The 26,731-nt window shown below is 40.3% G+C and overlaps 1 protein-coding gene across 1 annotated transcript in view; it reads left to right on the top strand.

Annotated features, from left to right (window-relative positions):
- The window catches only part of CPLANE1 (ciliogenesis and planar polarity effector 1), a 4,248,669-nt gene that overhangs the window by 2,051,270 nt on the left and 2,170,668 nt on the right, over positions 1-26,731 (top strand). The window contains exon 19 of the mRNA XM_044076333.1: positions 24,793-24,957. Coding sequence (XP_043932268.1) covers positions 24,793-24,957 — 165 coding nt within the window. The remainder of the gene's footprint in view (positions 1-24,792; positions 24,958-26,731) is intronic.

Genomic DNA, 26,731 nt, shown 5'->3' on the forward strand with positions numbered 1-26,731 from the left:
GCATTTTCACTGGGAGAGTCGAGACTTCTCAGAATCAAAAAAGAGGCTCAGGGATTTCCTTCTTCTCCCTCAGTACAAGCATTTAACCATTCCTCCTGTTTTAGACATTGTGGATGATGTGTTTTCGGAGTCAAGCCTGACCTCTGACTCCTTACCTCCGGCTCCCAATAAGCCTGATAGGTATTACAGGGTCCCTGACTCTCATAAATTTTTATTTAGAAACCCTGCTGCTGATCCTGAAACTATTTCACAGGGTCCAAAGGGAGTTAAGGCTTCAACAGTAAAAAAAACCCTACCCCCTCCGACAGAGATTCAAGGACAGTGGACAGATGGGGAAAAAAGGTTTATACATCTGCAACCTTGGCAATCAGGGCCTTAAACTGTCAATTTCATATGCTTAACTACTAACAACATGTTATGGGTTTGCTGAAACAGAAAATGATGTTGATTTCAGAATGTGCAGAAAATAAGGAATTGCAGGAATTATTGCTTGCAGCTGAACAAGTTGGAAAGCATACTTTGCAATGTGGTTTTGATTCTTTAGAGGCCTCCTGCAGGGCCATAGTTACTGGATCTATGATTAGGAGGCATGCCTGGTTAAAGGAACAAAATTTGCCTGATCATGTTAAAGCTAAATTGCAAGATGTACCTTTACAGCATGATTCTCTGTTTGGTATTAAGGCAGAAGAGGTTTTAAAGAAAATGGAAGGCAAAGCTAAGTCTATGCAAACTGTTAAAGATTTCTTGCAAGTGCAGCCACCTAGATTCAGTAGACACTGGCCTACAAAAAAATGGTCCTTTCCTGTGTCAGACAGAGCTCAAAGGGGCAAATCCAGACACCCTAAGGGTTCCAGGTACAAGGCTCAAGACTCATACAGGTCAAAGCAATGGGGCGCATCCACCTCCAAGTCTGGAGGAGATAAAGCGCAAACCTACAGAAAGGAATCCCAATGACTTCCCTCTGCCTACACCAAGCACTTATCTTTTGGCAGCACCCATACGGGGAAAATTAGCACTTTTTTGCTCAACATTGGCAGTTAATAACCCAGGACAAGTGGGTACTAAAAATCGTATCACAGGGATACAAATTCCATTTCCACACACTGCCAATGACAAATGGTTGGCCAGATCTGCCAAAAAATCAATGACCAGAGGCACAGAAACAGGTTACGTCCCTCATGGATATGGGGGCCATTCAGACAGTACCAGAACAGGAAAAAGGACAAGGTTTTTACTCAAGACTGTTCTTGGTACCCAGAAAGGACAAGGCCTGGCAGCCAATACTGGATTTATCTATTTTGAACACATACCTGGACATTCCAAAATTCAAAATGCTCACTTTGCAACAGCATCTGCCCATGCTGGGCAAGAATGCTTGGCTGGTGACTTTAGACCTAAAGGAGGCATACCTGCATATCCCAATAAGACAGTTGTGCAGAAGATACCTCAGATTCAAGGCTGGCTTAATGCATTACCAATTCTCTGCACTGCCCTTTGGCTTATCTACTGCGCCCAGGGTCTTTACAAAGTGCCTGGCACCAGTAATTGCATTTTGCAGACAAAGAAGTATTCAAATATATCCTTACTTGGACGACTGTCTCATTCAAGCAGAGAATGAGGACAATCTTCTACGACACCTGGCGTTTGTGAAAAGGCTTCTAACATGCCTAGGGTACACAGTAAACGAAAATAAAGCACAACTGGTACCCTCTCAAAAGATAACATTCCTGGGTGCAAACTTGAATACAACTACCCAGATGGCTTACCTCATGCCAGACAAACAAAGGAAACTAACTACTTACTTCAAACTGGTGGCAACAAAAACCCAGTCTTCTGCAAGACAAATTCTGCAGGCTCTGGGCTTCATGGCATCCTGCATCCTACTAATTCCATATGCAAGACTGCATATGAGGAAACTACAATGGTACCTAAAAGGTTTATGGAGTCAACATTCACACAGTCTGGAAACAATGATTCCTCTCATCCCCTGCCTGCAACAGGAGTTTCTATGGTGGGCAAAGGCCTGTCACCAAAACATGGGATGGCCCTTCACTCTACCCCCTGCCAGTCAAACCTTAACAATAGACGCATCAGATTATGCCTGAGGGGACCACATGGCAGGAAGATGCATTCAGGGAATATGGGCACCAAATCAAATGCATCTACAGATCAGCCAGAAAGATATGCTAGCTGTTCAAAATGCCCTAACAGCCTTCAAGGACTTACTTCATCCAGGACAACTACTGATAAAGACAGACAACACCACAGTCATGTGGTATATAAACAAGCAAGGGGGCACACACTCATACCCCCTTTGCAAATCAGCCATGGCACTGTGGGGCACAGCTTTGACCTACCAAATAAATCTTCAAGCTCAATTCCTGCCAGGAAAACAAAACACTTTGGCAGACAATTTAAGCAGAAACCTTATGGATCCTCACGAGTGGAAACTAAATCCACAAGTCTTCAGCATGATAGCAAAGAATTGGCGGAGCCCAGACATAGACCTATCTGCCTCTCCTCAAAATTATCAACTGAAAAGATTCTGCACAAGGACTTATCACAGACAAGCATAGAAAGTGTATGCCCTATCCTTCAGTTGGAAAAACCTATCAGTTTATGCCTTTCCTCCTCTGCCTCTTCTACCCAAGGTCCTCCTAAAAGTCAGACAAGAGAAGCCAAAGATGACATTAATTGCCGCTGACTGGCCCTGCCAATACTAGTACCCAATCCTAAGGAACTTGTCTCAATACCCAGCTTGGACCTTGCCTCAAAAACCACAACTACTGTCCCAGCAAAACAATCAGATCATGCACAATCAGCTACAGACTCTGAACCTGGCAGCATGGTTAATCCTGTAATCATACAGACGACACCTCTCATTAAAGCTGTGATGGATGTCATTTTGGAACCCAGAAGGCCTAGTACTAGAAAATCTTATGCTGACAAATGGAAGAGATTCTGTGTTTGGAATCCAGCACAAGGAACTGATAGAGCAGAGCCGCATATTCCTCAGATATTACAATACTTAACTGAGATGATTGACAAAGGCCTGTCTTTTTCATCAATCAAAATCCATGCCTCTGCCTTTTCGGCTCATTACAATACAGAGCCACCAATCTTTTCTCATCCTTTGCTAAAGCAGTGTCTTAGAGGAGCCAAAAATTTAAGGCCTCCTAGAAGATCACCATTACCTGCATGAGACCTCAATTATGTGCTGGAAAAGCTCACCCTGCCTCCATTTGAACCAGCTGCTACCGCTGATATAAAGTTCTTGTCATGGAAGACAGCTCTGCTACTAGCAATTATTTCAGCAAGAAGAGTTTCAGAGCTACAGGCCCTCATGGCTGTAGAGCCTTTTATCATATTTTACCCAGACAGGGTGTCTCTGAGGACAAATCCTACCTTTATGCCTAAGGTCATTTCCAGTGTGGCTCTTAACTAAACAATTCATCTGCCAACTTTTTATCCAAATCCGCAGAACAAAGGGGAGAGAATTCTGCACTCCTTGGACCTACACAGACAGCTAAGATTCTACTTGAGCAGGACTAAAGCTCTAAGAAAAACTGAGCAATTACTAGTGTTATGCTGCAGGATCAGAAGGAAAGGCTATTTCAAAGCAGACAATTTCAAAGTGGATAAGCAATTGCATCAGCTTCTGCTACTTACACCATGGCAAACATGTGCCTAAGGGCATTAGGTCTCACTCCACCAGGGCTGCAGCTACTTCAGCAGCCTTTCTCAGAGGAGTACCAACCAAGGACATTCTAGAGGCTGCTACTTGGAGTTCTGTTCATAACTTTACAAAGCATTACCATTTGCCTCTCTACTCTAAGTCCAGGGCAGGCTTTGCCACTGCAGTGCTGCAGGGTTTTATAGCCTCACCTAATGCTGTTTATCTCTAGCCTCCCAACCATAGCTTTTGGATTCTACCCAAATGTAATGACTGCAACAGTGAAACACAAAGAACATAGTACAGTTGTGTACACTTACCATAAATGTAGATGTTTGAGTGTATTCACTGTTGCAGTCCAGGTTACCCTCCTGCCATCTCCCTGTCATTCTACAGTGTATCTTTCCTTCTCTATCTTCTACAACCTATGTGGTGTATTTGCTTGTAGATGAAGGTAAAGTTTATATTGATGCATGTGCATACATATATATAAATATTTAGAATATTGTTACCTTTTTGGGGGCACCTGATATCGGGGGCAAGTAAAACAAAAGAAAATGGCGTCGGCTGCATGTTTTATACCCCTGACGACCTGCCGTCATGGAAGAGGAGACAGCAACCAATGCAGGACCCAAGACTTTGGAATTCAGGCCGACTGAGGGCAACCTGCCAGCAGATTACCGAAATGTAATGACTGCAACAGTGAATACACTAGAACATCTACATTTATGATAAGTGTACACAACTGTACTCTCTTCTGAGACCTCCCCAGATCCCCCCACTGAGGAGGTGCAAAGGAAGAGACTGTGCAAGAGGAGGCACTTAGACTCCCGACAGGAGTCTTTGACATCTGACATGGACTTGGATGAGCCAGAAGGGTCCCCCTCGATCCCCCTCTGAGGATATCTCCTTTGCAGAGATACTAGAGATCCTTAGTCAGAGTGGCGATTGGCAGTCCAAGACCCCTACTGAGGACAAGTCCGTGCTCTTGAAGGCTTTTGGATCTAAACCTTCCACTTCTTTGGGTGTCTTCGCCTTATGACGAGCTCATGGAACTCGTAAGGCGTGGGAGTCACCGGAGGCCATGGAACCTCTTCCTCGCAAGCCAAATAAATTCATGTCTGCCCCAGTGGACAAGCCATTTTTGACAAAGGGAGTGCCTGTTGATGCCATGGTGTTAGCTGCAGCCACCAAAAAGGAGGTGTCTGAGACATCCACATCTAACCATCCTCCTAGCAGAGATTCTAGGGTCATGGATAGATATGGGAAACGCATGTTTAGTTCAGCAACTTTTTCTCTGCGATCACTGAGCTACTTAACCCATTTTACGAGACTACAAAGAGATCTCCTGAAAGAGCTAGGAGATACTCTCCAGGGTACGGTAGCTGCAGGGGTGGCCGACAAAGTCAACGCCCAGCTCGCTACCCTAAACTCAGTGGTAAACTCGTCCATTCTTCTCATGTCCTATGCAGCTGATGGTTCGAGTAGAGCCGCTAGTTCGGGCATTGCTCCTTGAAGACAAGCCTGGATGTGTCTCTGTTCCTTTGCTGAACTCTTTAAGTCTTCCTTTATCAACACCCCATTCGATAGCTCATCACTGTTTGGGCCTAAAGTAAAGGAAACTTTAACCAGGTGTGAGCAGGAAGGCAAGACCTTATCTGTCATTGGAGTCCGTTTTTCTGCCCCTACTCGGCCCTACCCCAAGGGCCCTGGGGGGGGGGGGTGGTTCCGAAAAGCACGGGGAGCCTTTCAGGACACACGTGGAGAAACCCCCTCTAGAGGCAGAGGAGAGGGTTATAACGGAAGATGCCGCCCCGCGGCAGAGGGGGGTCTGCAGTAACAGGGTGACAGGGGTCAGTTCTCCGGTCAACCCTACCAGCACCCCTGAAAGGGGGCCCAACTGTTCGGTTCTGGAGGCAGTCGGGGGTTGCTTGTCTTTGTACCCAGAAGCCTGGCTAAACATAACATCAGATACATGGGTACAAAGCATCATTTCCAGAGGATATTTCATACCGTTCTCTACCCCTCCCATTCCTGTAAACAGAATCCCAGATGTTCCACCCAGTCTCAGGGAACAAGCAATCGTAGAAGTCCACAGATTGCTAGAAAAAGAGGCATCCAACCAGTCCCAGCAGACCAAGTTGGATTCGGAACTTACTCAAGATTCTTTTTGGTACCAAAGAAAACCGGGGACTGGAGACCTATCTTGGACCTCAGCAGACTCAACCAGTTCATAAAAAAAGAGAAGTTCTGAATGGTCACGCCTCAGTCCATTCTTCCCTTCCTACGGAAAGGCGATTGGATGTGCTGTATAGATCTCAAACATGCATACTATCACATAAAGATGAGCAGAGGCTCCAGAGATCACCTGTGTTTCCGGCTGTGAGCCAATCATTACCAGTTTCGAGCCCTGCCCTTTGGTCTCAGTACAGCCCCCAGAGTGTTCACCAAATGCATGGCAGTGGTCACTGCTCACCTGAGACGTCTAGGATTCCAGGTGTTTCCATACCTAGATGATTGGCTCCTCACTGCTACCACCAGACATCAGTTGACTCAGGCAACACAAAACACTCTGACACTCTGCCATCAATTAGGCATTACAATCAACATAGAAAAGTCTGCCTTATCGCCATCGCAGAGTTAGATACCTCAACTACCACTCTACATCTTCCTATCGAAAGAGTCTCACTTCACCGCCAACACGTCAGCTCACTGGTGTCAAAGAAGAAAGCTACAGCAGCAGAGGTCTTGAAGGTACTAGGTTTGATGGTGGCAGCAATCCTGGCTATACCACTCGCAAGGATGCATATGCAAATTCTTCAGTGGCTCCTCTTTGCTCAGTGGTCTTACCAGAAACTGCCGATGCACCACATGTTTCTCATCACGGATTCTTGCAAGAGAGACCTTCGGTGGTGGTTGACGTCTCTTCATGTCACAATTGGAAGACCCTTTGTTCTCCCCCCCATAGCCACTGTGACCACAGACACTTCCCTGATAGGGTGGGGGGGCATTTTCAGGGAAAGACTGCCCAAGGCACATGGGACAGATCAAGAATCACATCTGTACATCAATGTTCTAGAGTTGAGAGAGGTACTTCTGGCGTTGCAGTACTTTCAGGACTCTCTCCCTCTAGGAACTATTGCATTTCAGGTGGACAAAATGTCAGTAGTCTGGTACTTGAACATGCAAGGAGGAACCAAGTCTTACCCCCTTTGTCGAGAAGCCCTCAGGGTCTGGCAATGGGCTGTGTCATCCCAGCATTTTCTGTTAGCAACGCACATCCCGGGGAAATCCAACGTGATAGCGGTCAAGCTAAGCAGAGCGATATTTCTCCCTCACAAGTGGTCTCTCAAACAACAGGTTGCGGAGTTGATTTTCTGCAAATGGGGCCAGCCTTGCTGCGACCTGTTTGCCAGCCACATCAATTCAAAATGCAGAAGCTACTTTGCCCTAATACCACCTCCCGGTCATCCCCCGAGAGATTCACTTTTACACGATTGGCCCCCGGGTCTCCTTTGTGCATTCCCACCCTTCCCATTGATACCCAGATTTTTACCGAAAGCAAAATTGCAGGGAAGGACGGTTATCCTCATAGCCCCCTTCTGGCCTCGACAGATTTGGTTTCTGTTTCTCCACCATCATCTGCTGGAAGATCCATGGATCCTGGACCCAGTTCTGGACCTTCTGACGCACCCGTCAGGGGACCTCCATCCTTCACTACAGTCCCTGAAACTGACTGCTTGGCTAATCCACTTCCCATAATTGCCAGGCTTCATTCAATTTCAGAAGATAAAAGACAAATTCTCTTGTCTTCTCACAAGCCATCTACCAGGAAATTATATGGCAGTAAATGGAAAAGGTTCTCAATTTGGGCCAACACGCAAATAAATGACCCTTTCCGAGCCCCGCTATCGTCCATTTTAGAATTCTTGACAAAGATTTTTAAGGAAGGGGCAGCAGCTGCTACAATTCGAGTCCACTTAGCTGCCATCTCAACTTTTCACCTTGGGTTTGGTGGCTCAAATGTTATGGGCCATAAATTATATAAGACTTTTCTTAAAGGTGTTCTTCACATGAGACCTCCTATCAAAATTCCCTATTCTCCCTGGAATTTAAACTTTATGCGGTCTCAAATTATTCTTCCCCCTTTTGAACCAGCATCTTCTTGTGATTCTAAATATTATCCTGGAAAACTATTTTTCTAGTGGCCATTACTTCTGCCCGCAGAGTGTCAGAACTTCAAGTATAATCTATCAGACCACCTTATATGATTTTCCATGCTGATAGAGTATCTCTAGAACAAACCCCTCATTTTTACCTAAAGTCTGTTCTGAATCAAATATCAATCAGGTTATTGAGATGCCAGTCTTTTTTCCCAACCACTGTAACAAATTAGAATACATGCTGCACAAACTTGATGTACACAGACAGCTCACATTTTATCTTGACAGAACTAAGGATATTAGAAAATCAGATCAACTTTTTGTATCCTTCTCAGAAGCCAGAAAAGGCAATCCAGTGGCTAAAACAACCTTATCTAAATGGTTATCAGATTGTATATCCTTTGTTTATGAGAATGCAAGCATGACATTGACACACAAACCTAAGGCTCATTCTATCAGAGCCGTTTCTACGTCTTCTGCTTTTCAAGCTAAATTGCCCCTTGACAATATTTGCGCTGCAGCCACTTGGTCTAAGCCTCATACCTTTATCATGCATTACAAAGTAGATAAGGCTTCCAGGGACAGGTCTTCCTTTGGTTCCACGGTACTGAAGAACATACTTCCATGAGCCACCCAAGATTGAGGGTGCTAGGGACGCTACCCATCAGTGAGAATAAATGGCAAGATTTAACAACTTCACATAAAGAAGTTATGTACTTACCATAACATTCCATGTGAGTTGTTTATCTCGCCTTTATTCTCACGTCCCTCCCTCCTTTCCCCTCCTGGCTGACTGTTGACTTAGAGGCTAGTACCATCCTGGTTATTCAGTATTTCTTCTTCACCTTCGGGAAGTGTTTCTTGGTAGAAAAAAATAAAAGGGTATATATATTTATATACTGTTACTCGCAGCAAACAAGATCTGAGGTAATTCCAGCAGTGCATTGTGGGATAAGGGGCTTGGTCTCGAGCTACTGGCAAAAACTGAGCTTTGCTATCGGCCGTGTCGGAGCCGAGGATCAGCTCCGAACCCATCAGTGAGAATAAAGGCGAGATAAACAACTCACGTGGAATGTTACTGTACGTACATAACTTCTTTTTTGCCTGTGTCTTAAGTGATAATTTAATATGAATTTATAAAAAAAAATATTTTGTAAATATATCTATAATCTGTTGTATCTGAAAATCAATTTTCGAATCTACACACAAGTTTATCAATTTATATGTCTTTACTCCTACCACATGTTATATATCTAGCAAGTGTTTTTCTATTATGCTCATTATCTTTAAATACATTTTCTTAACATTTTACTTGATCTCTTCACATTGTTTATTTTTTCTGTCCAGCTGGTTTATTTTTCCTTTCAGAGTAGTTTGACCTGTTTTCCCTTTCTTATATTTTTATCCTTATGACATTGTGTGCCTAGATCCTGATGGTAAACCTTTTTTTATGTTTTTGCATTCAAACCATTTCTCTTTCAAAACTTTTCATATTCTTTCTGCAGTTTTTCTACTGAACTCATCACTGCAATTAGTTTTACATACTGACTATTTTGGTTCTATATGATCTGTTTATTAATCCAAAAAAAGGCAACAGGAAGGAGAAAACACTTGGAAACAGTAACCATGTTCAAGCCTTCTTTATTGTTGTCACCATAAAACACTGTACTGACATTAATGCTTCACTTAAATACCGCAGTTTCATTTCTACAAGACTTCATCAGATATTTCCTCCTTATATATATATATATATATATATATATATATATATATATCATCAACATTTTGTCCAATAAAATCAACCCTTTAATTAACTCACAGTGAATAAACATTAAATACAGTTCTAACCTTTCATATACGTTATTTATTTATTTATTTATTTATTTTATTTTATTTTACATTTGTTGACCGGGCTAGTCCAACTGGATATATTTCCATTTTCAGCAGAGGCCCGGGGAGAAAAGCTCCACATATAGACAAAAGGAGATACATCATGAGGACAAATGACATAATACACATTGTTACCTATATCTAAAAACAGGAAAAAACAAGTGAAAGAACATGGAAAAGGAAATGTAATAAGTTAACCGAAAGAACAGCACTTAACTTTCTAGCAAATCTAAGTAACACAATGATGAACATTCTAACATGTTTTAATACCAAGGAGGAAGTATAAGATTAAAGAAAGAGAAGCAACAATAGAGAGAGAGCAGATATAAATAGACATAAGGTAGTTAGAGAGAGATTAAGGGCCATAAAGATGACTATGACAAGGAGCAGTCTGTAATGGTAAAAAGAGAAAGGTAAGGGAGGTTATTTTAAACAACCTAAATGAAATAAAAATAAAAAACATCATTCATCCACCTACTCATTAAAACTTTCCAGTGTACAAATTGCAACTATGAATATTTAATCAGTTCTTTCCAAATGCAAAACTGTAAAAATCCATAATATATGTACCAGCAACATTCAGTGTATTCATAATTAGTGTTAGGCCTTCATCTAGTGGAAAAACTTAGTGTTTCATTTAAAAATAACCAAAAAGGGTAATAGGAATAAAATGAATAAAAAAATAAAAAAGTGTAAATGTATTTTCCTTTCTAGGTTTTTCAACCAGATTTTCCATGACAATTACAACTGTTCATAATTTAAAAATTAAAACAAGCTAACTGTACTTGTGTTTATAGTTAAAATTTATAAAACATATAGCAACTTAAAACTATATTCAACCTGTTATAACTTTGCAGCTCTCATTTTCAAAAGAGGGGTTATAGAAATATTTTCATTAAGGCCTGGGTATTTGTTGGCTTCCAGTGTAATTTGCCACCATAACTCTCTGTATTCGATTCTTGTTTCCCTCGGCCCTCCCCTTAAATCATTCTGTATGCCTTCTAATATAAAAAATAAAAACTTAGCTCTTGTACAACTCCTTTAGATTTAAACTCACCATCAGTCTTGTGTATAGATGCATCTAAATAATTTAGTCTGTCATACGAGAAATTGTGTAAATTAAAAAAATTCTGTAGTCTCCTCCAAGTAAACCAAAAATTCTTTAAGTTTATCAATTGAAGATATCCAAAAAATACAAATATACCTGGACAATATTTGTATTTTTTTGATATCTTCAGTTTACAAACTTAAAGAATGCAGAAAAGAAACTTTCTCAAGTTCTTACTTCCATTATACAAGTGCTTATCCACGTCACAAAAAAAGAAGTGTAGTAAAAGGACAATATGTTAGATGCAGTAGAATGACAGCTAATGAAAGGGATTTTGAAGTAGAATGTAATATCTTAGATACCTTATTCAAAGAGAAGGGGATACCCTGAGAGGCTAATAAAAGAAGTTAGAAATCAGGTATAAAAAGGAAGAAATTATACATTTAAGCCTATCTTAGGGAGAATATAATAATAGAAGAAGTGGATGGACAGGAAGCAAATAGACAAACAAAGAATACATACAATAAAGCTTTCATAACAGAATTTAATGGAAATGCCAATAATGTTAAAAACATTATATAGAGAGAGTGGGATGGGTTCATTGCATTAACAGATATAAACAAAGTTGTAAAGACACCAACTAAAACTATATTTAGAAAGGCACAACACTTAAAGGACATATTGGAGAAAGATGAGAATAGAAAAAAAATAGCAAACAAGTCAGGAAGAAAGGAACATTTAAGTGTGGAACTTGTTCTCAGTGTTCATGCATTTTGAACAAGGAGGTGGTGTATGTACGAAGTAGGGATAAAGGAACAGAGGGAAAGAAACATTTTAACTGTAACACAGCTAATATAGTTTACTTAGCAGTATGTGAAGCATTCTATGTAGGGAAAATCGAATGTCAACTCGAGAAGAATATACAAGCATTATTATGACATACAGTCTTGAAACAAGAAAAATGCTTTATATAAACACACTAAGAGTTGTACAAGGGCTAAGTTTTTATTTTTTATATTAGAAGACATACAAAATGACTTAAGGGGAGGGCCGTGGGAAACAAGAATCGAATGCAGAGAGTTATGGTGGCAAATTACAGTGGAAGCCAACACATTTCCAAACCTTAGTGAAAATATTTCTATAACCCCTCTTCTGAAAATGAGAGCTGCAAAGATATAACAGGTCGAATATAGTTTTAAGTTGCTATATGTTTTATAGGTTTTAACTATAAACACAAGTACAGTTAGCTTATTTTGATTTTAAATTATGAATAGTTGTAATTGTTACTGAAAATCTGGTTGAAAAACCTACAAAGGAATATATGTTTGCACTTTTTTTATTTTTTTATTCATTATTTTATTTCTATTACCCTTTTTGGTTATTTGTAAATGAAGTACTAAGTTTTTCCATTAGATGGAGCCCTAACACTGATTATGAATACACTGAATGTTGCTAGTACATATTACATATATTAAAGAATTTTTACAGTTTTGTATTCGGAAATAACTGATTAAATATTCATAGTTGCAATTTGTACATTGGAAAGTTTTGATGAGTGGCTTATGAATAATGTTTATTATTTTATTTAATTTGGGTTGTTTAAAACAACGTACAGGAAAGATTAGAACTGTATTCAATGTTTATTGGCTGTGAGTTAATTAAAGGGTTGATTTTATTGGACATTAAGGAAATTAACAGACTGTGTGTTTGTGATATCTGAAGAAGTCTTGTAGAAATGAAAACACGGTGTTTAAGTGAAGCATTTGTTTTCTCCTTCCTGTTGCCTTTTTGTTTTGGATTGCTTGTGGTTTACGTTTGGCAACTTTTTTTTCCTTTGAGTTTAATTTATCTGTTCATTAATCTTCTTTGCATTGGTTTTGATTTCAGATTCTCAGAATTATTTAGCAAGAAATTAACCATTATAACTATGATCTGCACATCAACAGTCATAAAACTTGGCATGAAGCAGCAGTAATTCCTCTAGGAACACAAACAGTGTTTAGTATGTTTTTCTCTGGTAGGCTTATTTACAATCTGAAGCAACTGATGTTCCTATACATATGCTTTACATAATTTCCATGCTAATGTTATTGAATCAATATTATTTGTCTGTTTCTGGTGAATATAAGTCACCAGCCACTATTATTCTTTTGTCCTGTGTTTCATGCAAGACATGTATGAATTTCTGTTGGTCATCAGGACTTGACTTTCACTTGACTTTGGTGGTCTATATACTCCAGCAATTGTTATATGTTCCTGGGTTGTTTTTATTGTCACATTCAGACAGTCTACAGTATTGGTGTTACCACCGAACATGTAATAATCGTAGGTCTCATAACAAACTTTAATCCCTATTGTAACACTTCCAACCGATTTTTTCTTGGCATGTCTGTTACAGTAAAAACATTTGTACACTGACAGAACTGGTTTCCAGTCGTTGTTCTTTAACTATGTTTCACAGCCGATAACATCATTCTAATGGGAACATAGCAAATTGTCCAGTAAAAAAAAAAAAAAACTTTATTATTAATGCTGCTAGCATTAACAAACATCAGTGATGCCTAAACTCTTGCTATCTGTGAACTGTTACATTTTTGACCTGGCAAAAATTCTGCCTTGTATTTGTCAAATATTGTAAAATATCTACTGCAAAATGCCATCCTGTCTAAACACGTGTGCTCAAAATTAGACTCGGATGCTCTACGCATTTCCATTTTTAAAACTGGGAATTTTTTTATGTAGGTATTTACACAAAAAAATCTTTTCATTCATTCATGGTAACATGATTCTGTTCTTCTTTCATATGTGATTTGTGAAAGAAAAAAACGTCCGAACACCTGTACAAGCTTTGGTGTCTAAGAGGGCTTGTAAGTTCCGTACTAACAGTCAGTGTGTCCTTGTGGATGAGATCATTTATATTAGTATGAATAAAAACACATCCATACTTTCTTACATTAAGGTATTCTAAAGCCTTTCCTCACATCCTCTATTTTTGCTTCTAGGAAGCATAACACATATAATGTTCATTATCTTCTCTGCAGATGTAAGTATCGTTTCTTCTAATAACTGAATCTCCAATTACAAGAGTATCTTTTTTATCCATTTCTGAAAAAATCTTCAACTTCTAATTCAGTAATGTATGCTCTATCAGTTGTTAGAAAGGAATGTTATTCATCACCATTAGTCATATGAATCCCACGTTTTTCATTTCTTATTACATTTGCAAGCATGCAGTTCTCATCCAGCTGGCTTTGTCCATCCAGAGCTAGAGCCACGTTATCAACTTCTTTTTCCTCTTTTTTTTTTTTTCCTTACAGTAATGTTCTTCAATTTTTCCACATTCAGTTTTGATTTCTCCTTGTCACCTTCCCCTTGCCTCTTTTTTTTTCTACCTTCTCTTTTGGAAAACTGATGCCTCCTTCTGTAGCCTGAAGGTTTTTCTGGTAGAAAAATGTTATTCCCTGTAATGTGTGTGTTGCATAAGAAAGCAATGACCTTCTTAGTATGTATTGTCTTTGCTTTATAGACGTTAATAAGTTTTGTTTTCCCTTCCTTTTTATTTTCTTCTGTATGCACTGAATTTTCAGTTTGCTGAATATTTGCATCCAAATTTCCAAAGTTGCCAGTGGTATTATCTTGTTCAGTAGGAGTTAAGTGAGCTTTACAGGCAATAGACACTTCCTTTACTAAATGCGTTCTATTTGCGCTCTGCCTAACATTATTAATATATGCAACAGCAGTTCTCCAAGCAGTGTCAGTTGCACAAGTGAAATTGTCATCAGTAAGTCTAGATTTTCTACTAATAATGGTAAGCAAATCGTCCAACTTTTGATAACACTGGTGATCTGTGTTCCCCTTAAGACCGTAGACATGGAAATAGGTGAAGTGCTTATATACAAACTGTACTTCATTTGTATTGTGTTTATGTACAAGTGTTCATATGTTATGTTGATGGACTGACATCCCATTGTCTGCTTTGTGTCTGTTGCATGTCAGGATGGGCTGCAACTGCCCATTTTCTGAATTGAATAGAGAGGTGTTGCAAAGTAATGGATTTCAAAATATGTTTAAAAATAAGTTGATATGTAATAATTATTACATTTGTGCCATTTCTTAGATTTCATGATAGCAAAGTTGTTATCCTAGATGCCCTGACTGCTGTTTTTGCAAAATGCATATTGTTATCAGATTAATCTGAACTATACTGCCTTAGTGGTCAGTGTTTTTGTATCTGTAAAACTGAATATATCAAAATATTGTTTATGCAAACCCTGCATGTTATGCTTTTTTCTCTTTATCAGCTTTGGTGCGGAATAAGATTTCTATAAGTAAGATTGCAAGTTTGTATAGTAATGTACAGTCATGTGTATAAAAATACCTGTAAAAGATTAGCCTTGCTCCACATGTATCACCACCCTGCTTCACTTTGTTACATCTGTTCATGGGTTGCATATGGTCCTCCCCTTTCCCACGATTAGCTTATTTCAGTTGTAATAGAACAAGTTGACTGCAAAAGGTTTTTCCCAGAAACAGTATTCTAAACTGGTTGTTGTACGGTGTATTTGTGGGGCTTCTGTTGATTTCAGAAATGAATACTAAAATAAACTGTCCTTTAGTCTGTGCTGGAATTCTAAAATAAGAAAAAATTCCCCTCCAGCCTTTTATTCTATCAGTGGTTCAGTGCGCCAACTTTGATACATATAGGTTCATAGGTTCATACTAGGCTATCTGCCCTAGGGCATTTATAAGCCTAGCGAGAATGTGTTTGGCTTTCGCCACCCATTTTAAATTAATTTTGCTATGCCCTTTTTTTGAGGTTAGTATACTGTGCCTCTGTCTAACAGTGACACAGAAGTCATACCCGGGGTAAACCTACGATCTCCCATCTACTCATCAAGATTCCTCTTGAAGAGAGTCAATGAGGGACTCTGCCTAACCTGGACTGGGATTTTATTCCAGAGTGAAGGGAGCCTCTGGGTTATGAATCTGTCCCTCCAGCATGTCCTATTTATTTCAGTGCTGAGGTTCAAGTCTCTCGAGCGTGTAGCTCGATAGGATTTGGATTTTCTGAGGTGCAGCATGTCCATTAATTCCGGGTTGGACATGGCTTTATACGTCAGGCACAGATCGCCTCTGAACAGGCGGTATGCCACTGAGTAGAGCTGGAGTTTCTTTAACCGGGCAGCATATGGCATGTGTTTGAGCCCTTTGATCCTCTTGGTGAGGTACTTTTGGGGTCTTTCCAGTTGCTGCAGGTGTCTGGTAAGGTACATCCCAAAAGGGGCATTGTACTCAATTATGGGACTGATGAGGGATGAGTAAAGAGGCACGATGACCTCCCCTGATCTAAATGTGAATCCCTTCATGATTAGATGGGCTATATAAAATGTTTTTCTAACCACTTTGGTCACGTGGTTGTCAAATGAGAGATTGCTATCAACTTGGGTCCCCAGGTCCCTAATTATTTTTTCTGTACTTAATGGATTACCACCTATGTGGTAATTTGTGGGCACTTTGTTTTTGCCAAAGGGGATGACTATACACTTTTTGGCATTTAGCTTGAGGCCATGGCTCTGGCACCAGTTGTCTGTTTCTATGAGGCCCTTTTGGAGGATGCTTGTGTCGGCTGGAGAGTCGATTATGGCGCCCAGTTTGCAGTCATCTGCGAACTTGGTCAGCCACAGTCCTTCCGTGTTGGCCTGTACCTCCGAGAAATATATACTGAACAAGAGAGGTCCCAGGACTGAGCCTTGTGGGATGCCACTTGTAACTGGTTTGGAGTCTGACATGGCTCCAGCAATTTTAACCATGTGGGTTCTGTCCTTGAACCAGTTTGCAACCCATCTAGTGACATAGGGGTTTATGTTTAAGCTGGTGAGCTTATCTATAATGCCCGAGTGGGGTATTGTATCGAAGGCTTTTGCGAGGTCCAGGTAGGCTGTGTGGACCACCTTCCCCTCGTCAATGGCCTTGGTGACTGTTTCAAAGAAATGAACCAGGTTTAAGAGGCAGGATCTGCCCTTAACAAAGCCGAACTGGGTAGGATCCAGTGTCTGTAGGTCCCCAATATCTTTATTTATGAGGTCCATGATTATCCTTTCCATAGCGTTGCAGACCAAGCTAGTCAGGCTTATGGGGCAATAGTTTCCAGGATCCGTTGAGGCACCACCTTTGTGGAGAGGGACCACAGTTGCTGTACGCCACTCTTTGGGTACATATCCTGTAGTAAGGCTGAGATTGAACAGTAGTTTTATGTTTGGGTTTAGCTCTTCTTGGAGTTCATGTAGGACGCAGCCCGGGACACCGTCTGGTCCCATTGATGCTGTGTTTTTTGCTTTGGAGAGGGCGACTCTTACCTGAGCATCCGAGATGTCAGGGGGGCAGCACTCTGCTGGAATAGATATTTGCCCTTTTGGTGGGGAGGGGGAGGAGAAGTCTGCGCTGAACCTGTCAGCTAGGATTTTGGCAATGTCTGTGGGTTCGGTGTATTTTTTGTCATTTTGGACTAATTCTTAGCATATCTGGGAATTACAAATCGAAAATTCAGACCACTGCTCACAGACCAGGCTGGTAAGCGATAGACAAATCCTTTATTGCAGACTTAGCACTTTCACCATAACAAATGGCATCTTCAGAGTAAAGAGCTAAAAAATCACAACCCTTATATAGGACTCAATATAAATTGATCAATTGAATAATTAATTAATTAATAAATTGATAAAATAGAATAGAATAAACCAAACTAAAAAAAGTGCTAACACACCCTTGCCAATGAGCCCATACAGCAAACATTCATATACATATATTACTTTTAGACCTCCATAATCTATGACACATAACACAAAAACCTACTTGTAACTTCATTAAATATAAATATAAATGTACATGTGAAACAAAATTTGTTGTTTAATAATTTAATATGAGATGATAAGACTAAAAAACTTTAAATCCAATCAATCAAATCTGATAAGATTTTTGTTTAAGCACAGGCTTCAAAGAAATGTAATCATTTAAACCAGGCTCCTTCATTGCATTTAACCTCAGTTGCCACTCAACCTCCAAGACAGCCACCCTATTATTATCACCCCCTTGATCAACATACACACGGTCAATCACAAAAAATACAGACTTTTTAAACTGAGAACATTTAAGACTGTGCAAAAACAAAGCATTGTGGACATCTCTCTTTTTAATTGCTCTTACGTGCTCCATGACCCTATCTCTTAATCTACGAGTGGTCATCCCCACATAAAATGCATCACAGGTACTGCAGGAAGCCAAATAATCTAGGTTTTTGCTATTACAACCACATACTCCAGGACAGGGTAAGGTGCGTGGAAACCCAGCAACGCATATATAAGCCCCCTCAGCAATAAATCTGCAGCATCTGCACGCTCCACACTTTCCCATCCACGATCTTTTACACCTACTTGCACCTTCCAAAACACTCTTCAAATTGTCACCTTTACTGAAGACAATCATCGGCGTCCTCCCAACAATCCCTTTAATCTCACGACTTAAACAATAGTCCCAGGCATGCCTAATTGCCGCACACATTTCAATAGCCTTCTCACTGTATTTTAACACAAAAACAGGACCATTCTTGCCATTGTCCACATCACTTTTGCACACACTTTCCATTCCACTAGACAACACAATTTCAGGGGCAGTCTTTTTCAAAATAGGCATATATATAGTCCGTCTTTTTTTATAGACTTCTTTTTTGACCCTCAACAAAAGATTTAAGGGGTAACCCCTGTCAAGCAACAAAACTATTAAATTATAAATCTCCTGTCTAAAACTGACATCCTCACTTACTAACCTCGAAATTCGCACCATCTGGCCTTTTGCCACCACCTTTCTCTGATGTAATGGGTGACAGCTAGAAAAGTGAAGCATTGAATTAGAGTAGTTCTCCTTTCTAAATATAGTACTAGACAATCTCCCATCTATCTTGGCAATCCTGATATCCAAGAAATTAATACTATCACCGTTCCACTGGTAAGTGAACTTCAAAAATTCTGTAGTACTATTTAAATAGTTCACAAAGTCCAAAGCCTCCGTCTCGTTTCCATTCCATAAGATTAATAAATCGTCCAAGAATCTATTGTAAAGGACGATTTTAGAATTAAATCTAGAAGGAAACACAAACTGCCTCTCCCATGCCAGTAAAACAAGATTGGCAAAAGTAGGGGCACATTTCGCCCCCATTGCTACACCCGAAGTTTGTCGAAACACCTCACCTTCAAACCTCATAAAATTGTTCTTTAAAACAATCTCCATGATATCGTGGAGAAAGTTCAACCTACCCTTGTCAATTTTATTGCTAGTATTGAGGCTATCATAAAACATTTCCAACCCCTCAAAGTGTGGAATAACAGAAAACAGATTGACCACATCCACTGTGAGAAAACTATAAGAGTCAGAACATGCTTTCCCATCCCTTAACCTCTCAAGACAGTGCCATGAATCTCTCAAAACATGGGAAACCTCATTAAGGGCTGGTTTCGACAAAACATCCACGAAAGCAGGAAGGGGTTCAATTTTTGAACCCCTCGCAGAAACAATGGGTCTGAAGCAAAGATTATCCACACCTTTGTGCACCTTTGGAATACCAAAGATGCACGGCAAAACCGGATACTTGACTGTCAAAAAATCAAATTCCATTTCACTGATAGCACACTGGAACAATGAATCCAATAAAAACAAATCAATTTTTTTGGTATGCCCTATTCACTTCATTGGTGGATACCCTATTATAGGTGGCCTGGTCCCCCAAAAGCCCCATCATTGATGCAATATAATCAATCTTAGCCATGAGGACCATACCGCCACCCTTGTCGGGCTTCATACACCTAATATTCTCACTTGCTCTCAATTCCCTTAAGGACAACCTCTCTTCACTACTCAAATTATCTTCAAGAATATACCTTTGAGAACAAATCCTCCTAAATTCAAGCTCCAACAGCTTTTCAAACACCGAGAATTCAGGGTTAAATGGAGGAATAAAAGTACTCTTCCTTTTTAAAGGAACCACTGATGAATTACAAAAATCATCACAGTCTTGCCCTTCCTTTCCTTGAAAAAACACCTGCAAATTTAATTTCCTCAAAAATAGTTTTAAATTAATCAAAACTTGAGCTATATCAAGTTTAAAATTAGGCACAAAATTTATACCTTTAGAAAATAAACCAAAATAACCATCAGTAATTTCCATCTCTGTATAATTATAAATAATAAACCTATATTTTTTTAATATATTCCTACATAAACACCCACTGACAACAACATCACTGCTGCTGTTAGTATGACAAACATCAAAGCCATTAGGCCTAACTGAAAATTGTTGCTGTACAAAACCATTGACAGTGTTTGTTCCTTCATTTTCTAAAATTTTTAACATTAAAACTAGTAATTAAAACATTACTTTGTCCATAAGTTTGTCCATTGATGGCTACCACTTCACGACCATCAATGTTAAAATCATCACACATTTCAAACTGAATCAAATTCTGCAAAAAATTGGTGGAATCAATACTTAAAATACTGGACTCATTGGCATCACTAACATCACTATCATAACAAACATCATTAAATTGTACTACATTTTCATAATAAGGAACTACAGTTCCATAAAGTCCCTCTGAGACACCCCTCTCCCCCTCCCCCTCCCGAAGAAACTTGTGTTGAAGACGCTCCGTCGAACGACCCTTGTTGTACAACCTCTCCGACCTCCTCAGTCCTTGAGGATGTTCCAAAAAAACTTCCTCAGATGCAGAATCACAATTAGGTTCATGATTGTCCAAACATTTATCTAGAACCATAGCAGTACTTGGAACCCTTGATGTATGAAACCTGGAACGACCAGGAGGGTAAGCACATTTATTGGTGTAATCAGCTTTGTCCCTAGCCAGCTTTTTCTGTTTGATGACCTTGTTTTTGTTAACAAACTGTTCAATGCTGGCCAATACCCTATCAAACCATTCTTTGTACTGAAAAAACAACAAGTCTGATGTTATACTAGAATGCAATAACGCTATCTCACCACGCAGCTCCAACAACTTTTTGTCATTATTGTCAATGATAATGTCTAATAACTCCAACCCAACTCGGTCAAATAAAGAAACCATTTTATCAAAGAACACAGTACCTTTTTCAATGCCCATCGGGAGTTTCCAGACCCGAAGCCCCTTAGGAACCTGCTTTAAACTCCTAGATTTCGAAAGAAATAAATTATCCAGCTGAAGCGCTCTGTACTTGGTACAGAGCTTGTCATAACGATGTATCTGCTCTTTTAATGTCGGATAAACATTTTTGTTGTTTGAGAGAGTATCAAGCACGCACAGCTCCGTTACCGGCAATTCAAACCAGGAATCCAAACTGTTGTTACTTCCTGCATTCACCGGTAATGCAGGTTGGGCACCACTCAAGCCACTAGCTCCCCCTAGCGTAGTATGAACCAAATTGGATTTATTTTTGGATACCGCTCCACTATAGGAACCAGCAACTGCAACTATTTCTGTGGGAATTACCACCCAGGTTCCTAACATAACTAAAGAAAGCCTTGTGATTATCCTTAGTGTCCTGTGCAATTTTTCTCTCAAAGCTGGCCTTAGACGATTTTATGAGTGCCCGTAGTTTTTTGCTAATACTGGTCAGAGATGCCTTCCCTTTTTGGAATTTTGCTCTATCATTTAGTAGCTTCCTCCTTCTATTGTATAGCTTGTTTATGGCTGGGGTCCACCAGACAGGATGTCTGCCTTTGGAGGACTGGGTCTTGGTTTTATTTGGGATCGCATGATTCATGCATTCCTGAAGGTGTTCATAGAATGCGTTTATAAAGGATTCTGCGGCCTGGGCCGTATTTTCCACAGGCCCGGGGGCTTTGAAGGATTCCACCTCAGTTTTGAGGAGTGTGAAATTTGCTTTAGAGAAGTTTTTCACTGTGGTTTTCTGGGTAGGGGTTGGTGTCTGGATGTGAACATCCTGTGAGATTAGTTTATGGTCTGATCTTACCAGTGAGGGATACACTTCTGGTCTGGAGCATAGAGTCCCCATGTTGGTGACGATCAGGTCCAGTATGTTTTCCCCTCTTGTGGGAGTGGTAACAAGTTGTTCCATAGCATTTGAGTTTATAAATTCTAGGAACCTTTGGGCTAGGGTGTTGGAGCTAGAGTAATGCTCCCAGTCTATGTTTGGGTAGTTGAAGTCGCCCAATATAACGGTGTTTGGAGAGACCTTCATATTTTCCAGTGTTCTCATGAAGGCCGAGTGGGGTTCCTGGGTTAGGGAGGGTGGTCTGTAGCAGGCTATAAACTGGAAGGCAGTTTTACCCACTGTTAGTTGCACATGGATAGTCTCTGATGCTTCGTGCTGTGCCACCAACCTGGAGGTGTGGGTATCTTTGTGAATATTGATACTCCCCCTCCTTTTGTGGGTCGGTCCAAGTTTTGGGGCCGAAAAGCATGGTATGAGGTATAACCTGGTAGTGCTGGGGTGCTCTCTGGAGCCTTGAACCAGGTTTTTGTTACTGCACAGATATCGATTTTCTCCATGCTAAGGAGAGTTTCGAGTGTGTGCATCTTGAGGTTTAGACTTCTGGCATTGAGTAGCATTACTCTTAGTTTCTTTTCCCTTGTGATAACTATGGAGGTGGGTTTGTCTTTTGAGCCTTGCCTAAAAAAGGCACTATGGGGGTAGCAAAAGCCTTTGCCAATATCCGAAAACCCAGGGGTGACAGGTGCAGGCCGTTCCTAGCGAAGCATCGTGGCTTGTCGAGCATGTCATCCCAGGCTGACAGGCATTGGATCCCCTTTGAATGACACCAATAATTAAGCCAATTGTTGAAATTGATCATCTTGTCTTCATATTGTGGCATCATTCTTGGTGAGGGTAAGATGCTACTCAAGGTCAGGGTCATACCGGCCTGGGCCACATGCTCAGAGAGCTCCTCTCTATGTCTCTTTTCATGTAGTCCAGGGAGGTACGTCTCAGGTCATTCACACTAGCATGGACAATGACTGAGTCATATTTGTACTTGCCTTGGAGTGACCTGAGTGCTTGTGTTATGTGGCGGATCCTAGTGCCCGACAGGTAGCTTACCCTGACCTTCTCCTTGTTCAGCCTGGTGAGCGGGACGTCAGTGTGCCTGATGATAGAGTCACCTATTACAAGTGTATCAGGTGTATTGTTTAGCCTTAAGGGCTGTGACTGTTCGGCACACTGGCTTTGTGAGATATGTGTTGCACGTGTTTTGTTTTGGGGTAGCAGTTGCTTGGGTGTCTGCTTTGGAGGTCTCTGCTGCTTAGGCAGATTTTTATTTAGAGCATCCGAGTATGTTTTTGTGTGTTTATGTGTTTGGTCTGCTGTCGTGGTAGGTCTATGTGAGACTGGAATTGTAGTGAGTGTGGTTTCCTTCTCCTCCTGACTGGTTACGCCAGTACTGAGTTGAGAGAGCTTAGCCTTCAATTTGGCTATATGGATGCATCTCTCACATGTGTTGGAATTTATTGGGAGGAGGAGAGGGTTGTCTGTGTACATGAGGCAGTTGTAACATTGCCTCAAGATTCCCAGATTCACCAGCTGGACCGGAGAGAAGATTGACAACTGACCTTTGGACATGCTAGAATAGTATTGGGAATTCCTTTATAATTGAAAAAAAGGGCCAATGGGGAACAAGGTACTCGAGAGGACTTTGTGAGAGTGTAGTGCTTTTAATTTTTTAGTGCTGACTTATATAATTGCTTTAGTGAGCAAGTGCCAGGTAACTTAAATGCAATGTGTTACAGGTAACCTAAATGCAAAAACGACAAACAGTAACTTTCTTTTAAGTGAAACAAGAAAATGAGTACAGTAAGCAATGCAGATATCACTAGAGATCCACAGAAGCGCTGAAAAGCCGCGGTTTAGGTGGTATTAGCATTTCAGGGAAATAACAAGCAAACAAACAACACGCATACAAACAGAGCTAGATTCAGCAGGCCTGGATCTAGTCTATGCTACAGCAAACAAGGTGTACCAATTTCAGTAAGAAACAGTTGAAATATGCAGGCACTATAAGCCTTTAACCAGAAATTCCCAGCTCAGAAGGGCAGAGTCCAGCCTCTCCTCCCACAAGAGTGCAGACCATGAACCTTCTTAATGTAAAATAACTGGCCTGAAGCCCAAGTGCTTAAACCAGAACTAATACACTTTTAGAATAACAGACACTGAGCCCTCAATCAGCAGTTCCCAACTTAGAAGGATGTAAGCCACCTGTCCTGCCACCACAGTGCAGGCCACAAACCTTCCTAATGTAAAACAACTGGTCTGAAGCCCAAGTGCTTAATCCAAAAGACGTAGAATGATAGCTACACTTTAATCAAGTTACTACCAAGCAGTAATAAATACAATTGAATACTTTGAAGAATTCCTGGATTAGTGCTTAAGTTATACAAACAAAGCTAGATTCAGCAGGCCTGGATCTAGTCTACGCTACAGCAAACAAGGTGTACCAATTTCAGTAAGAAGCAGTTCAAATATGCAGGCACTATAAGCCTTTAACCAGAAATTCCCAGCTCAGAAGGGCAGAGTCCAGCCTCTCCTCCCACAAGAGTGCAGACCACGAACCCTTTTAATGTAAAATAACTAGCCTGAAGCCCAAGTGCTTAAACCAGAATTAATACACTTTTAGAATAACTGACACTGAGCCCTCAATCAGCAGTTCCCAACTTAGAAGGATGTAAGCTACCTGTCCTGCCACTACAGTGCAAACCACAAACCTTCTTAATGTAAAACAACTGGTCTGAAGCCCAAGTGCTTAAACTAAAAGGCTTAGAATGAGTTGCACCAAGAAGTAATAAATACAACTGAGTACTTTTAAGATGACGTATTGAAGTTTTCAGAGTCTTTTGTTTTCATTGACATATTTTGATGTATACAGTGCCTTAGACCATTCTTCATTCCCACCTACTAAAGAATTTTCTGTTAATGAAAATGTCCTTTTTTTCCCTTGTGAGTAAAAGCTTTTGTACTTCCAGGATAACCCAAATGATCACTCATTAACAGTGGAGAAAGTTACTCGTCAGAAAGTTTCTGGTGTGCTGCAGAGAATTCTTCTTCTCTTCAGGGCAGCACGATGCTCCCTTCCTGCTGCCCAGTGGTACATCATGCAAGTAAAACGAGCTCGAAAAGTCATGAACAAGGTAAGTTTGAATCTTTAAATAGGGTACTACCTTATCACATGAGTGAGTCAAGAGTTGAGCTGATGTGTAACATCAAATAAGTAGTGTTGTATTTCATATATGTTCTCCATTATAGGTTCATAGATGCGTTATAGAGCTTTGCAGTCCAGTGGACCAGTGAGGAGTCTAACCCATATTCCCAGTTGCCTCCAAGCACTGCCTGGTTAAGTGAATTCCTCAAGGTTACACAGTGGACAAATGAGAGCTGAGGGAATCTTACACTGTGCTCACATCCCCCTCTGTACCAACTGCCAGATCATTGTTACAGTGTTCCTCACAAATGGGAATTACTACTAGGATACATGCATGCCCAGTCTACAAAGTCGAGGCTTCTTTTTAATGTGTTGTGTATCTGTCCTTAGTATGAACGGGTTTACTAATAAAAGAGGGATGTACAGACAAATTAAAAACTCAGAACATTCTTGCCAGCAGTCTGCTTATTCAGACTTGTGTCAGAGTCGCATTTACTTATCCATTTTGGTCGGCTTCATTCACAGAGACTTAAGCAGATAAATGCCCTGTTGGGTACCCATTCTCTTTTCAGTAACATTTTGTGAGAAAATTTTGACTCTCAGGGAAAAAAAAGTAAGCTGTGTCTGTGGGTGTCCGATGCCTTACAAGGACTACTTCCTGTGTTGCTTGTTTTTTTCTTGGGGCAGAGCACAATGTAAACTTTTGACCTATCTGTCAGGGGGTTGCCCCTAAAACTATCCAAATTAGAATCAGTACCCTTAACACTTTGAGAACAGACATCTGCTCATGCTGCCATAACATCACCCTCTTCATCCACTAATATCCCCTCCCATTTGAAATATAAATGAAAATCTAGTAGAGACATGCTTGATGGTAACAAGGGCACACTTGTCTCACTTAGTTTGAGATAGGCAACTCCACTGAGGTTCCTCTTGCAACCACTGGACCCACCTCTTTCTCTTGGATCCATAAACACAACCCCTTTGGAGGCCATTGTGGGTAAGGAATTTTGCACATTCAGCAAGACTGATTTTATTACTGAGTTAGTCAGTAAGGGTGAACTTAGACTTTTTTTTTAGTTCTAGCTGAGGTCAAAGGAGTCCTTGTTTATGAGAACATGAAAGTCTCTCCAATGGAAGTTAGACCTTCTGCTTCCGACCCTAGCACCCTAAGTCTGGATTTTCCAGATAAGCATACTCAAAAGAAGAAAACATTTCTCTACCATCTATTCCACTTTTGTGTCTGAAAGCTAATCAAAGATGACTGTTAACTTTGCACAGTCTTACAGCTATGCCATTTAAAATGCAAGAGAGACTCTTTTTCCTCTGAGGAAAGATACTTTTTTGATTCAGACCAAGGAAGTCTAGATTATGACTTACAGGCCATTTCCCCTTAAGATTTGAATTAGAAGCAGAAGATGCATTATCCTCAGATTCTCCTAATGAGATTTATTTGGAGGCATACTTCTTACTGTTCAGATTTTTGCCTTGTATTTTTGTTGTGTTCCACATAAAACTTGCGGCTTTCTGGTAAATCACCAAGGATTGAAGCTACTGAATAACAACATATGTTTGAGCTTCGGGCATAATATCCTTTAGAAATTGCATGTTAACACAAAAGCTATTATTCTAGTAGCTTTCTGTTATTGTAAGAGCTGTATTTAAAATATGTCCCTATTTTTTGGACCTTTGTACCCCATTATTATAGTCTTTGTACAGATTTCTTGCACTAAGAGGTTAAGAGGTATGGTTGGGGGATAGAT

Source organism: Protopterus annectens, chromosome 1.part0 (assembly GCF_019279795.1).
Source record: "Protopterus annectens isolate FY-2018-M chromosome 1.part0, PAN1.0, whole genome shotgun sequence".
In the NCBI taxonomy this organism is placed as follows: domain Eukaryota; kingdom Metazoa; phylum Chordata; order Ceratodontiformes; family Protopteridae; genus Protopterus; species Protopterus annectens.